Below are 15,594 nucleotides of genomic sequence, written 5' to 3'. Positions count from 1 at the left end.
CAGGAAGACCAGAGAGATTATTGGAGTCACCAAGTTGAAGTAGATTAGTTTGAGATGATAATTCCTCATGACAGTGTTTATCCAAATGTAGGTAAGAAGCAGAGTTTAAAATAAAATTGTTCTTTATTCACAGATTGTTTTTACTTAACTCAATCTAGATACTCCTGAAGTTGTAATGTCAGTCATTGTTTGATTACAGATTAGGAGGCTAACCCAAATCCAAGTTTTTTTGTATTTAAAAATACTAGATTTTTACTTTGTTGCATTGAAAGAATATACGAAACTTGCATTTTTATATTCTGTTTGTTGCTTTGCTGGTGAAAATACTTTACTCTTAAAATGGTCAGCCTAACTGCTGGCATTATTTCACTGATATTTTTTGTAGTAGAAAGATTGACATTTAAAAATAAACATTTTTCATCATGAAAAGATAGCACATAATAATTTAAGACATTTTTGGAAAACACTAAAAGTTCTCATGGTCCTACCATCCACTAGAAGCTCCTTGACAGCAGGAATTTTTGTTGTGTTTTATCCACTGCTGGGTTCTCAGCAGAAAGCACAATGCCTGGTACAGATAATATGCTCATTAAATATTTGTCAAATAAATAGAATCTAAACACAATCACTTTTAGAAATTTGATCACTTATTTCCAGTATTTTTTCTCTTAGTTTATTTTGCTTTTATTACAGAATTGTAACTGTATAGTACATAAAACTTTGCTTTCTAATTTTTCACTTACTGATCTTATACATTTTTCATATCAGTGTATATTCATTTTTTTCCATGTTATTTCATACTCAACAATTTTAATGGTTGCACAATAGTTTATTGCTACCCTGTAATAGATATACAGTGTATACTTCTTTTCTATTATTATCATAATCTACACTGCTTTTAATATTTTTGTTCATAAATTTTCCCCATATTTATTCCAGGTGACTTTTCAGAAGCACAATTTCTCTAAGGGAATAATAATAGCAGCTGCCATTTATTAAATGCTTACTAAGTGCTGGGTTCTTTGCTATATAATTTCCATACATTACCTCAGTTAATCCTCTCAACAACCCTGAGAAATTGGTGGTATATTCTCCATTTTACAGGTGACAAAACTAAGAGCTTAACTTGCCTATGGCTATACAAGTAGCAAGTGGTTTCAAATTTAGATCTGTTTGACTTCAGATAGCAAACTCTCTACCCCAGTGTTCTTAGCATATAGTATTGCCAAGTTGCTTTTCGAAAGGGTTGCACCAGATTACTTTGCTATCTGTGCAAGAGTGCCTGTATCATGACACTCTCCAGCACTGGATGTTAATACTTTAAAAGAAGATTTTGATAAATTGTTAGGCAAAACATGGTATATGGCAAACATTTAGTAAGTAGATTTTGAATAGAGGAAAATTATTGAAAATAGCTAAGCTTCCTCAAAAATGAAACTGATAATAATTATTTCATTTTTTCATCTTGTTAGCTGTCATGGAAATACTACATCTTGACATGCCCTTAGACTTCTGTCTGAACATTGCTAAACTGCTGATGGATCATGAAAGGTACAGAATTGATTTCCCTTTCTCTAAAGACTGACAGTTTTTGGCGAGGCACCGGTGGCTCACACCTAGAATCCCAGCACTTGAAGAGGCTGAGGCGGGAGGATCCCTTGAGCCCAGGAGCTTGAGACCAACCTTGGCAACATAGCAAGACCCCATCTCTACAAAATATTTTTTAAAAAATTAGCCGGCATGGTGGCATGTGCCTGTAGTCATAGCTACTTGGGAGGCTGAGGTGGGAGGATCACTTGAGCCCAGCAGTTCAAGGTTACAGTGAACTATGATCGTGCCACTGCATTCCAGCATGGGCAACAGAGCAGGACTCTCTCAAAAATAATTTTTAAAATTTAGTCCCTCCTTCATGCTAGCCACGTATCAAATCCAAATAGCCGCATGTAGCTAATGGCTGCCCTATTGGACATTACAGATTTAAAATATTTCTATTATCACAGGGAAGTTCTATTGGGCAGCACTGGTTTAGACCCTCTATTTCTTTTAATACAGACAACATTCAAAATAGCTCTTTTCTGGCAGCTACATCATGTGGTTAATTTCCTGGACTCTTGAAACTATACCTTTACAATGTCAGTTGCTCTTAATGCCTCATATCCTCGACTTTTATGGTTAAGTACCCATTAACCATGCTTTACAAACTATTAAATTTCAGCCTGATTGCTACAGCCTATTTTTTCAGTTGTTCTGATCTTTGTGAATTTCAATTTTATCATGCAATGTATTAACTATTCCTCCCAGTCTGTGTCATCTTCAAATTTGGTATTGCCACCTGTCTTCATCTAATTCAGGGGTCTGCAAACTTTTCTTACAGGGTAAGATATAAGTATAAACTTTGGGCTTGTGGGCCACACAGTCTCTGGCACAACTAGTCAACTCTGCCGTCATAGTGCAAAAGTAGCCATAGACTAATCATAAACAAATGTGTGTGGCTTTATTCCAGTAAAACTTTATTCATAAAAACAAGCAGAGCAGCTGGACTGCAAGCCATAGTTTTCTAACTCCAGATAGTTTGATAAACAGGGCAAAACTGAGGCCAGAACCTTCGTGGCAGCATGGATTAATCTCCAGGTTAACATCAATCCATTAATCGATACTTTTTGGTGTACAATCGTTGAACCTGCTATAAATCCACCTAATTATACAGCCAGATGACCTAATTTCCTTCATCTTGTTCACAAAAATTTCATGGAACTTAATTTTTATTTTTTAAAGTTTTGGTTGTTTTTAACCTTCCTCCTGCCAAAAAGAATTTGAAACTTCTTCTATTCAAAGCTCTGAAAATTGAAATAGAAAATCAAAACCCTGAAAAGGAGGAAGCAAACATGCAAAACACAATGGCTAGTATAGTTGCCGTGGTAAAGCATTCAATTTAATAGTAAACTTTCTTGCAGCCAGGGAAAGGGGGCTATGTGATATTTTATACATTTTTCATTATTAAATAACAAAAGCTAACATTTACTGATACTTGCTTTGTACCAGGCACTATTCTAAATTCTTTACATTATAAATTATGAAATACCTCTAAGGTAATTTGATTAACTCAATTTTGCAGGTGAGAAAAATGAGGGTTAGATAGAAAAAGTAATTTGCCCACAATTGCATAGCTAGGAAGGAGCAGAGCGGAATTTAAACATGTTTGCAGAGCTCACACTTTTTACTACTGTAGTAGAAGGAATACATTCAATACTACGTTCCAAAGCAATTAATCACTAGAAAAAGTTTACAAAGTGGTGGACTATGGGCTGGGTGTGGCGAGAGATGTGTTGCATATAGTTGAATTATTTGCCAACATTTAACATTCAGGAAATTTCACATAAAAATTTGGTTTTCTTTATATATATATATATATGGTTTTCTGATTTCTCTTGCAAAAGTTGAAAAATCTGGAAACAATTGGCCAGTATTTCCACTAAGCAACGATCAGTTGGAGCTAAGTAGCAGTTGCCACCTTCATACATAGGGCGTGTGTTCTCCAGTTTGTCACAGTCCCCAGAATTCCTTATTTTTTCCCATATGTTGTACATCAAGTTGTCATTTGTCTTTTTTTGTATGTTATTATTATAGCAGATATAAGAGGAAAATAAAATATGGCACCCACATCTCTATCCAAAGTAGAATGAAAGCTAGACTGAGAAGATGTTGCAAGAAAATGGAAAGAATAAATTCCTTTCTGATAGAAGTAAAAAAGATTCTGTGTTTAATATGCAAAGTGTGTTTGCATCAATGAATACAACCTAAGAGCCCATTATAAAGCAAAATATAGTACAAACTACAACCAGTACCTAGAAAATCTGTGTAATGAAAAATAATTCAAAAAGAGGACTGAAATTTCAACTGGGTTTATTTTGGAAAGTGAATAAAATAAGCAATCCTGTTGTAAAATGCAGCTATGTAGTTATATATTAAAGGAAAAGATTGCCCAGGCATTAGCTCTTTTACAGATGACAGCTTTACAAAAAAGTGTCTACTGAGTCACACAATGTATTCTTAAGTTTCAAATCCAAATCTAACCAGAAATGCTGTTGTTTGGCACATTGAAGATACAGCTGAGAATTTATTGGACAAGTTACTCAAAAAGGGTAATTTATTTTTGGTGTTTTCTGTTCGTAGACATAAATAATAGTGCCCAGTAAAGCATATTTATTTGTGGTGTCAGTGAGAATTTTGATATGATAGAACGTTTGAACATAGTGCCTGTGTCTTAAGTTTAATGTAGAGTGGTCAAAATAACTTAAGTATGACTACAGAAGCTATTTCTGCAATGGTTAACATAAGACTTGATATGATACTTAAATCCAAGGTGGCAGTGTTTTTAAACATAAAAACTTCAGTGTATTAATTGTATTAATTCACCAGGAAACACTGTCCTAAAAAGATAAAAAATGAAGCATGTATATAGTAACAATATATGTATACCAGATATTCTTCTGTGGCCTCAACCGAGATTATTGCTTTTTTTGGATGGTTTGGATGCACAATACAGTAGTTGCGTCTGCTTCTTGTAGATTAGGGGGCTTAGTTGTATGTGGTGTTGTCACAGGTTGGGTTGCCCTGGAAGCAAATTTTGAGAGGGAGGTTAACGTGAAGATAATTTATTAAAGTGTTCTTTCAGGATCAACACCTGTGAGGGGAAGGGGCTGCAGCTGGACTAATGGGAGAAGTTGGCCTAGGTATAGTCAGAAGGCCTCAGCCTTACTTATTGGGAGCTCTGAAGCTGGGATGGTCCCTCCGAATTGTCCTCAGCTAAGGTCAGAGGGCCGGTCCTTATAGCCCAATGTTGACTAGTCTCTGTATGCCAGTTACCCTGGGAAAGGAGAATGACGTTGGGTGTGGCAGCTTTTTTCAGCCTAGCAAATTCCTAAAGAACAACTGGGGAATAAATACTTCAGTTCTGAAGGGGAGTTTTGGGGATGTAGTGCAGCATTTATGTCAGGTGCTGAAGATATATTTTTTGAACTGTTGAAAGAATTCAACTTGTGCATGTCATCCAAGAAAACATCCCTGACTCAGTTCAATGATTGACGTTTTTGGTGAATATGATAATCCATATAAACACTCTGAATCTTTCTCTGCAAAAGTGCTCATAAGTAGTTAGTTACACAGATGTAAAATTTAATTCACGTGGTCTTAGTGAAGTCATTTTTTGGGGAAATGCTTTTGGCAAGGAATAATCTGGCTTACTTTTCTGTGCTGAAATTGGTGTCCAGAGATGGAAGTGATTGCTTAAACTACGTATTCAAAACTGTAGGTTTAAAGAGTGAATTCCAAAAAGGAAGTTTTCTGATTTCCAACATTATGGTAATGAAAAATATTGCCTATTTTGTCTTTTTCAATTAATTTTACTAATGTCAATAAAGAACTACAAATTGAAGAAATTGAACTGCATTGTAGTGTGGTACTGAATCCTAATTAGACAACTTTGGAATATCAGTATGTAGTAGACATTTGCTGCTTTTGGCCATCCATCATTTTATTCATTCCACTTTCCTCTTGATACAGTACCCAAATTTCCACTTAAGTATCTGCTTCTCCCTATCAGCCCATGTGGACATTGACATATTGGTGTAGAAGAAAGGATTTTAGCTTTCTATTTACAAGTCAACAAAGTAATCAATTTCAAAGGAAAATTTGATAAATTATTTATGTTTTTAGATTTCAAATTTAAAATATAACTTCTCTTTTCCTACCTGTTCATACTATGTGTTAATGTGCTTATACCATCGTTCAGTTAATGATTCAGTTTAATTACATATCTGGCAGTGGATTTTTTTGCAGTCTGCTTCACTCATTTATGTTACATATTTGGCTTCTGTAGACAGTGTAGGAAGTTGCATTATATAATGGACAATGCTTTTAGTAATTGTATAGCAAGAGCATAAGTATATTTTACACAGTAAAGTGTTTTGTTTTTTTTTGTTTTTTTTTTTTTTTGCAATGAAAGCTAAGCATGCAGAACATTAACTGTTAGAAAGTGAATGAAGTGGCCAGGCGCGGTGGCTCATGCCTGTAATTTCAGCACTTTGGGAGGCCGAGGCAGGTGGATCGCCTGAGATCAGGAGTTCAAGACCAGCCTGGTCAACATGGCAAAACCCCGTCTCTACTAAAAATACAAAAATTAGCTAGGTGTGGTGGCAAACGCCTGTAATCCCAGATACTTAGGAGGCTGAGGCATGAGAATCACTTGAATCCAGGAGATAGAGGTTGCAGTGAGCCGAGATCGTGCCACTGTACTCCAGCCAGGATGACAGAGCGAGACTCCATCTCAAAAAAAAAAAAAAAAGAAGGTGAATGAAGTTCTGTAATGGACTAAGCTAATGTAGTTCAGACCTAGTTTTCCGATGATCCACCTTGATGCAAGGATAAAATTTTGAATATATAGAATAGATGGAAATACTATGTCTCTTAAGCGATTTTTTTTTAATTTCACCTTTTACAGTCAAGCTTCATTAGAAGACAGAGAGCAGACAATTCCAGGTTATATACTTATTAGGTCCTAGTAATATCTGGTACTATTTAAGGGAAAAGCATATGCTTTGGATTCTAGAAAAGCGGGTGAATGGCTTGATACTGTTATTGAGTCATTTTTCTGAATTTGTTAGATTATCAAACTCTCTGACATTAACATTTAAGTAAGCTTGCAAAAGATAAGATTAATTTGCTATGTCTTTCTCAGTGAATCCTTGTTGCTTTATGTTAGTGCTTCTCAAACTTTAATGTGTATATGATCGGCTGGATCAGCTGAAGATCTTGTTAAGGTGCAGATTCTGATTTGGTGGGTCTGGAATGGGGCCTGATCTGCATTTCTAACAAGCTCGCAGGTGATGTCAATGCTGTTGGTCTGTGGCCCATTCTTGGAGTAGTATGGTTTGGGAATCCACTGCCTCCTAAAAAAAAAAATCAGAACTTCTCCTGTCCCCAGTCTTCATCACCCCTCCAGTTATTCATAATTCCTGAAAGACTCCTTTAATTTAGAAGTCTCATCTACAAATTATCTTAGTCCTAGATGTAAATTTATTTGATCCAGGGGTCCTGAACACTTTTATGGCAACTAAGTTACTGTTACTCCTAACTTTGGACTTTAATCCTTTTTTAAAATTTTGTATCTATTAAAAAAAATTCTACAAACATACTATGACTGTAATGAAAATTTTAAAACAAAAAAGATCACATCTAATATTATTATCCTAACAATCTACTTTTAGTTTTTTCTTTCCTTTAACTCCTTATCAGTATTGGTGCATAATTTTTCCTAGTTATAATTTTAGCATTTGTCATTTATGTTGTTATTGGTGAAAGGCGTCAGCCCCCCGCCTTTTTTTGATGCTGATTAGGTAAGCTTAATCAGTTACTGTTTATTCCAGTGACAAGAATACTAAATCAAATAAACAAAGGGATTTTGAATTGCAATTAGACTACCAAGATAGAATCAGAAACCTAGAGATAGTGATCTGGGAAAGTCAATGCACCAAATAAAAACACAGAACAAGAATGTAGGAGATCAGATTGACATTTCCAAACTAAAATGAAGAAGAGAGGAGAGCAGCAGCAGGCTTGTGAAGTCAAGATCAGAATCCTTGGAAGTCAGATAAGAGATACAGGGAAGCAATTTGTTCAGGCTCATCAAGTAAAAATAAAGAAGAGAAAGCCTTGCATCCTAACCATTATATTCCCAGCCTTCCTGTTGCATAAAGCCTGATATTGTTTTATTAATATAATGGTTTTTGAACACACTGTTGAATGTTATAATAAAATATTTCAGAGATATCTAGATTCTACACATTAAATGAGTTCCTGAAAAGTTCTGTTCAGAGAAAATTTGATATGGTATTATTTTTCCATAAAATTACACTATACAAATAAAATGATTTACCTCCAAAAAATGTTTGGCTCTAAGATATAATAAAATTATACTTAGGAATGTAGCTGAATTTTACGATTATATGTTTAAATGAAATACATTCTTATGGTAATGTAATAATAAGTACTTGAGGTGGGTTGCAGAAATGGCATGCTAGCTGAGTGAGATAATATCCTGACAATACAGAAAAAGAGATAGGTACAATATTGAAGACCTCATACTCAATAATAATTCCTTTCTGGGATAGATCTAAAAGGTTATCAGCCACTGAGAAATAAAAGCAAACATCAACTGACCCTTGGGATTTTAATTAATCATGTTCATTCAGATATTCCCATGTAACAGCCACTATCTGAGCTCAGTATTGGTAATTGTTATCACCCTAGATCTTTTCTCTTCTCCTGTTTTAGGTTGAGTATCGCTGTAATGTACTTTGTAGGACATTCGTTTTTTTGTTTTTGTTGTAATGAGCATTACTTATGAGTTTATTTTTAGGAATCATAGTTCCAGTCTGTAGGAAATGAAGGTGGTACAGAATACACACCCAGTTCCTGAATCTTCAGTATAGATAAGTTTTGTTGAGATAGATAAGTCTGTGGCTTTTTTCCCTAGGGGGATTGGTTTTAGGGTATTTGAGATGGGAAAAGAAGTTTTTTTTTTTTTTAATTACTTCAACTTTTATTTTAGATACAAGGGATACATATGCAGGCTTGTTACATGGGTATATTGTACCCTAGTAGTGAGCATAGTACCCAATAGGTAGTTTTTAACCCACATGCTCTCCACCTTTCCGCCCTCTACTAGTCCAGTGTCTATTATTCCCATGTTTATGTCCATGTGTGCTCAATGTTTAGCTCCCATTTATAAGTGAGAACATGGAGTGTTTGATTTTCTGTTCCTGTTTCAATTTGCTTAGGATTATGGCCTCCAGCTCCATCCATGTTGCTGCAAAGGACATGATTTCATTCTTTTTATGGCCGCATAGTATTCCATGGTATATATGTACTGCATCTTCTTTATCCAATCCACCATTGATGGACAGCTATGTAGATTCCATGTCTTTGCTATTGTGAATAGCACAGTGATGAACATATGAGTGTATGTGGGGTTTTTGTGTATAATCTATTTTCCTTTGGGTATATACCCAGTAATGGGATTGCTGGGTCTAATGGTAGCTCTGTTTAAAATCCTTTGAGGAATCTCCAAACTGCTTTCCACAGTGGCTGAACTAATTTACATTTCCATTAATAGTGTATAAGTGTTCCCTTTTCTTGCAGCTTTTCCAACATCTGTTGTATTTTGACTTTTTAATAATAGCCATTTTGACTGGTATGAGATAGTATCTCATTGTGGTTTTGATTTGCATTTTTCTTGTGATTAGTGCTGATGAGCATTTTTTCATATGTTTGCTGGCAGCTTGTATATCTTCTTTTGAGAAGTGTCTGTTCATGTCCTTTGCCCATTTTTTAATGGGGCTATTTGTTTTTTGCGTGTTGATTTTTTAAAAAATCACCTTTCTGACAAGGTTGTTGATTTTTTTTAAAGTTCCTTATAGATTCTAGGATATTATACCTTTGTTGGATGCATAGTTTGTGAATATTTTAATATTCTTTTGATAGTTTTTTTCTGCTGTGCAGAAGCTCTTTAGTGTAATTAAGTCTCACTTGTCAATTTTTGGTTTTGTTGCAATTGCTTTTGGGGACTTAACCAAAAATTATTTGCCAAGGCTAATGTCAAGAAGCATATTTCCTAGGTTTGTAAAGGTTGATTGCTCTTGGAGAAAGAGTTCAATTTTCCTTACCTCATTGTGTGCACTGACATTCATTTTATCAACAAAATTTGTGCCTAGTGCAACATGTCTGGGGTCTGGTTGTAGATACAAGAAATGTAAGAAACATACATTTCTCTAGTGAATTTATAGCCTACTATAATAAATTAAGCATATATATGCTTGATCAGTTGAGTAACAATAAAATTCAGAATATGAGAAATGTGTGGTATAGGCAAAAATAGTATATGAATTTAGAGAGAGTGAAAGATCACTGTTAGCTCTATTAGTCAGAGAATGCTTGATGGGGGTTGGGGCCTTAGAAATGGATAAGATTTGCATAGGTGAAGAAGTAGGAATTACTAGCAGGAAGATCAGAGTGAGCACAAGGCAGGTGTGGGGACAATAATTTAGTCCAATAAAGTATTTAGTATCGTTTATGCAAAAGGTACCATGTGGAAAACATAGGCACCACTTGCAGAGAATTTACAAGTCTTACTGGAAAGAGGGTATATGTAAAGATAACAATATAAGACACCACATGGAAAATGGGGATAACTGACAAATTGGTGTAGGAATTCAGAAGAGACCTAGATCATCATGGACTAGGAACATCAGAAAGTCTTATTTGAAGGTGAGGCTTTGATGGTGGGGTAGGACTTAGAATAGCAGAAAGGAAGAGTTAGGACATCTGTGGTAGGGGCTATAGCATAAGTATATATGGGGACAATATGGTCTATTTAGAATATGATGACTAATGAATCCGAGAGGATTTAGCATAAGTTTTATACAAGGAGTATGAGGAAATATAAAGTTAGAGAAGTAAATTGGAATCATTTATTAAAATCCTTAATTATTAGGTTAAAGGACTATATGATATAGGCAAATGGGGATCCACTGAAGTTTTCCAAATAGGATAGTGATATGCTAATAGCAATAATATACAAGAATTTGAGAGATAGCGAGATTAACTGAGTTGTTGCAAGTAGCGCAAATATGAAGTAATAAGAGCCTGAAACTAGGTTGATAGTAGTGGAAATTCATTCTTTCACGTTTGAATTCCTACAATGTACCAGTCATTTTGTTGCTAGGCATTGAAGATGCAGAGATTAAATAATATGCATGTCCCTGGTGGTCTCAAGGATGTCACTACTTAATGGGGAAGATAAGCTCATAATTATGAAACAAATACAATCACAGAGTATTTTTATATCATCAAAGTGGGGGAGGTTAGAGGATAATTTATGAAGACAAAACTATTCTACCTCTTGCCTACCTATTTGGCATTAGAATTAATACAGTTGTGACTGACTTGCCAGCCGCACACTATCCTTAGGACCTATCTTTTTTTTTAAACATTTCCTAGTAAAGCCATAAACCATACAAATTAGCACTTGTCATAAACCATACAAGTAAGGAATCTTTCTCTCAGATTCCAGAATAGGAAATGGAAAGAAGTGATGGAAGTGAAAGACATTATGATGGAAGAATCAAGAAGATTTGTAACTGGGTATAGGGGGTGGGGAACAGGGAGGCAGAAGTGGATAGATCGATGGCAACAGACACAAGATGATGCAGTGTCCTGGAGGAGCTGGTACAAATAGTATAGAATGTATGTATAGAATGTACTTGAACAGTAAAGAATGAAGATTGAGAAAAAGAATAATGATTTTGAATACTGGACTCAGTAGTAACTTCAAACATCTTTACAATAGCTATCATTCACTGAATGCTTACTTTGTACCAGACACTATTCTAAGAGCTTTTAATTTAATATATGATTTAACCTTCCACAAATACTCTGTAAGGTAGGTAGTATTAGCATCTTCCACATTATACAGATGGGGAGTATATTAATCCATTCTCACATTGCCATAAAGAAATACTTGAGGCTGGGTAATTTATAAAGAAAAGAGGCTTAATTGGCTTACGGTTCCACGGGCTGTACAGGAAGTGTTGCTGCATCCGTTTCTGGAGAGACCTCAGGGAGCTTTTACTCATGGCAGAGGGCAAAGCAAAAGCAGGCATCTTACATGGCAGGAACGAGAGAGAGAGAGAGAGAGAGAGAGAGAACACACTTTGAAATGACCAGATCTCGTGAGAACTCCATCATGAGAATAGCACCAAAGGGATGGTGCTACACCATTCATGAAGGATCCACCTCCATGATTCAATCACTTCCCACTAGGCCCAACCTCCAACACTGGAGACTACAGTTGAACGTGAGATTTGGGTGGGAACACATGTCCAAACCATATCAGGGAAGTTAAGAAAATTGACCAAGGTCACAGAGCTAGTAAGTAGTGGAGCAAGGATCCAAACCCAGGCTGGCAAGTTTCAGAACCTGTACTCTTAATTGCAATGCAATACATACGGCCTATCTAAAGCAAATGTAGAACAGACAGGAGAAATGCAAGAGATAAAGGAGATGTTAGGAATTAGAGATAGCTGTAGTGGATCACCTACCTGTTTGGAATATTTTGGCAGTAAATTGGAAAGAAAGGATAAAAATGGTAGAGGGGAGAAATGGGAAAATCCAACCCCACTAACACCAGTATAGGGGAGATTGTGCATGTCCAAGGCAGAGGAAAAGAATCCTGTATGGAGGGAGGTATCCAGAGGGCTAAAGAGAGGGTGTAATTGAGAAAGTTCAAGCTCCTAATATACAATGGAAGTAGTATACTGATAGGGAGAGAGCACTAGCTCTAGGATCAGTAGGCCTGGTTTCAAATCTTAGCAATTCTCTTTACTAGCTGGCAGGTTGCTTGTACCTCACTTGCCACATCTGCAGTTTTCTTATATGTAACATGAGATATGATATTATGACACTTTCTAGGGTTGTTGTCCGATTACATGAGATCATGTACATAAAACATGTAGAAGTTATAATCTATGATAGGTATTCACTAATTATTAACTTTTTTGATTATTATTTGTTGAGAGGCAGTATTGTGTAGTGGTCATGAGTATGCTGCTTAGATTTGAATCCTTGTTCCACCATTAACCAGCTGTATGACTTTAGGTAAGTGTTTAACTTCTTTGTGCCTCAGTTTCCTCATTTTAAAAATGGAGATATCAAAGTACCTACTTCATAAGGTTGCTGTGAGGACTAAACATATTAATATTTGCAAAGTGTTAGAATTGTGCCTGATGCATAATAAGCACTATGTAAAGTTTGCTACTATTGTGATTTGGAGAGCCCTTCATACGTAGTGGACAATAAACCTTGTCTGTTATGTGTATTGCAAATATTTTTCCCATTCTGTCTTTTACCCTACAGAGGTCTTAAAATTTGGTGAGGATGCTGAGTGAAAAAAAAAAAAAAAAGCCAATCTCAAAAGGTGACATTATGTTAATCTATGTAACATTCTTGAAACAACAAAATTATAGAGATGGACAACAGATTAATGGTTGCCAGGAATTAGGGATGGTGGGGAGAAGGAGAGAAGTAGATGTGACTGTAACAGGGTAGCATGAGGGATATCTTTGTGGTGATAAGACAGTTCTTGTTTGCCACGGTAGTTGCATGAATCTTCATGTGTGACAAAATGACATAGAACTATATGCAGGCAAACATCTCAGAGATGTGCATTTGGTTCCAGAACACTGCAATAAAGCAAATATTGCAATGAAGTGAGTCATACAATTTTTTTTATTTCTCAGTGCATATAAAAGTTAGGTTACTATATATTGTAGTCTATTAAGTATGCAATAGCATAATGTCTTAAAAACCAAATGTGCATACTTTAATTTTAAAATACGTTATTGCTAAAAAAAAAATCATCTGAACCTTCAGCGAGTTGTAATCTTTGTGCTAATGAAGGGTCTTGTCTCGATGTTGTTGGCTGCAGACTGATCAGGATGATGGTTGCTGAAGTTGGGGTGGCTATGGCAATTGCTTAAAATAAGTCAGCAGTGAAGTTTACCACATTGATTGAGTCTTCCTTTAATCAACTATTTCTGTGCAGCATGCTGTGCTGTTTGTTAGCATTTCACCCACAGTAGAACTTCTTTTAAAATTGGAGTCAATTCTCTCAAACCCTGCCACTGCTTTATCAACTAAATATTATAATATTCTAAATCCTTTGTTGTCATTTCAACAATGTACATGGCATCTTCACCAGGAGTAGATTTTATCTCAAGAAACCACTTTCTTTGCTCATCCATAAGAAGCAACTTCTCATCCATTCAAGTCTTTTTTTTTTTTTTTTTTTTTTTTTTTAAGACGGAGTCTCGCTCTGTCGCCCAGGCTGGAGTGCAGTGGCGCGATCTCGGCTCACTGCAAGCTCCGCCTCCCGGGTTCACGCCATTCTCCTGCCTCAGCCTCCCGAGTAGCTGGGACTACAGGCGCCCACAACCGCGCCCGGCTAATTTTTTGTATTTTTAGTAGAGACGGGGTTTCACCGTGGTCTCGATCTCCTGACCTTGTGATCCGCCCGCCTCGGCCTCCCAAAGTGCTGGGATTACAGGCGTGAGCCACCGCGCCCGGCCTTCAAGTCTTATCATGAGATTGCAGCAATTCAATCGTATCTTCAGGCCCCAGTTCTAATTCTAGTTCTCTTGCTATTTCCACCACATCTGCAGTTACTTCCTCCACTGAAGTCTTGAACCCCTCCAAGTCATCCTTGAGGGTTGGAATCAACTTCTTCCAAACTCCTGTTAAATGTTGACATTTTGACCTTCTTCCATGAATCACAAATGTTTTTAATGGCATCTAGAATGGTGAATACTTTCCAGAATGTTTTCAATGTACTTTGCCCAGATCTGTGAGAGGAATAACTATCTATGGCAGCTATAGCCTTGCAAAATGTATTTCTTAAATAACAAGACTTGAAAGTCTAAATTACTCCTTGATTCATGGATGTTGTATTAACAGGCATGAAAACAACATTAATCTCTCTCTGCGTCTCCCTTAGAACTCTTGGGTGACCAGATGCATTGTCAATGAGCAGTAATCTTTTCTTCTGAGCAGTGGTTCTCAACAGTGGGTTTAAACTATTCAGTGAGCCATGCTGTTAGCAGATGTGCTATCATCCAGGCTTTGTTGTCCCATTTATAGAGCACAAGCAGAGAAGATTTAGCATAATTCTTAAGGGCCCTGGGATTTTTGGAATGGTAAATAAACATTGGCTTCAACTTAAAGCCACCAGCTGCATTAGTCTCTAACAAGAGAGTGAGTCTGACCTTTCAAGCTTTGAAGCCAGGTATTGACTTCTCTCTAGCTATGAAAGTTCTAGATGGCATCTTCTTCCAATATAAGAATGTTTCATCTACATTGAAAATTTATTGTTTAGTGTAGCCACCTTCATCTGTGATCTTAGATCGTCTGGATAACTTGCCGCAGCTTCTTCATCAGAACTTGCTGCTTCGCATTGCACTTTTATGTTATGGAGACAGCTTCTTTCCTTAAACCACAAGAACCAACCTCTGGTAGCTTCAAATTTTGCTTCTGAAGCTTCCTCACCTCTCTAAGACTTCATAGAATAAAGAGAGTTAGGGTGTCGCTCTGGATTAGGCTTTGGCTCGAGAACATGTTGTGGCTGGGTTTGATCTTCTATCCAGACCACTAAAACTTTGTCCATATTAGCAATAAGACTGTTTTGCTTTCTTATAATTTTTGTGTTCACTGGAGTAGCACTTTTAATTGCCTTCAAGAACTTTTTGTTTGCAGTCGCAATTTGGCTATTTGGCACAAGAGGCCTAGCTTTCGGCCTAGCTTGGCTTTCAACATGCCTTCCTCACTAAGCTTAATCATCCCTGGTTTTGATTTAAAATGAGAGATGTGTGAATCTTCCTTTTACTTGAACACTTAGAGGCCATTGTAGGGTTATTAATTGGCCTAGTTTCAGTATTGCTGTGTCTCAGGGAATAGGGGTGCCCAAGGAAAGGGAGAGAGATGGGGAAT

General features: G+C 36.4%; 2 protein-coding genes across 2 annotated transcripts in view; one reads left to right on the top strand and one right to left on the bottom strand.

The window, feature by feature from the left end:
* LOC126946196 (60S ribosomal protein L37-like) overlaps positions 1-15,594 on the bottom strand; it is a 321,281-nt gene that overhangs the window by 126,558 nt on the left and 179,129 nt on the right. The gene's annotated exons all lie outside the window — the stretch shown is intronic.
* TEX11 (testis expressed 11) overlaps positions 1-15,594 on the top strand; it is a 323,712-nt gene that overhangs the window by 163,456 nt on the left and 144,662 nt on the right. The window contains exon 13 of the mRNA XM_050776219.1: positions 1,473-1,551. Within this exon, the coding sequence (XP_050632176.1) occupies positions 1,473-1,551 (79 nt within the window). The remainder of the gene's footprint in view (positions 1-1,472; positions 1,552-15,594) is intronic.

This window comes from Macaca thibetana, chromosome X, assembly GCF_024542745.1.
Source record: "Macaca thibetana thibetana isolate TM-01 chromosome X, ASM2454274v1, whole genome shotgun sequence".
NCBI classification, from domain to species: Eukaryota; Metazoa; Chordata; class Mammalia; order Primates; family Cercopithecidae; genus Macaca; species Macaca thibetana.
This window is presented reverse-complemented; position numbering and strand designations above follow the sequence as displayed.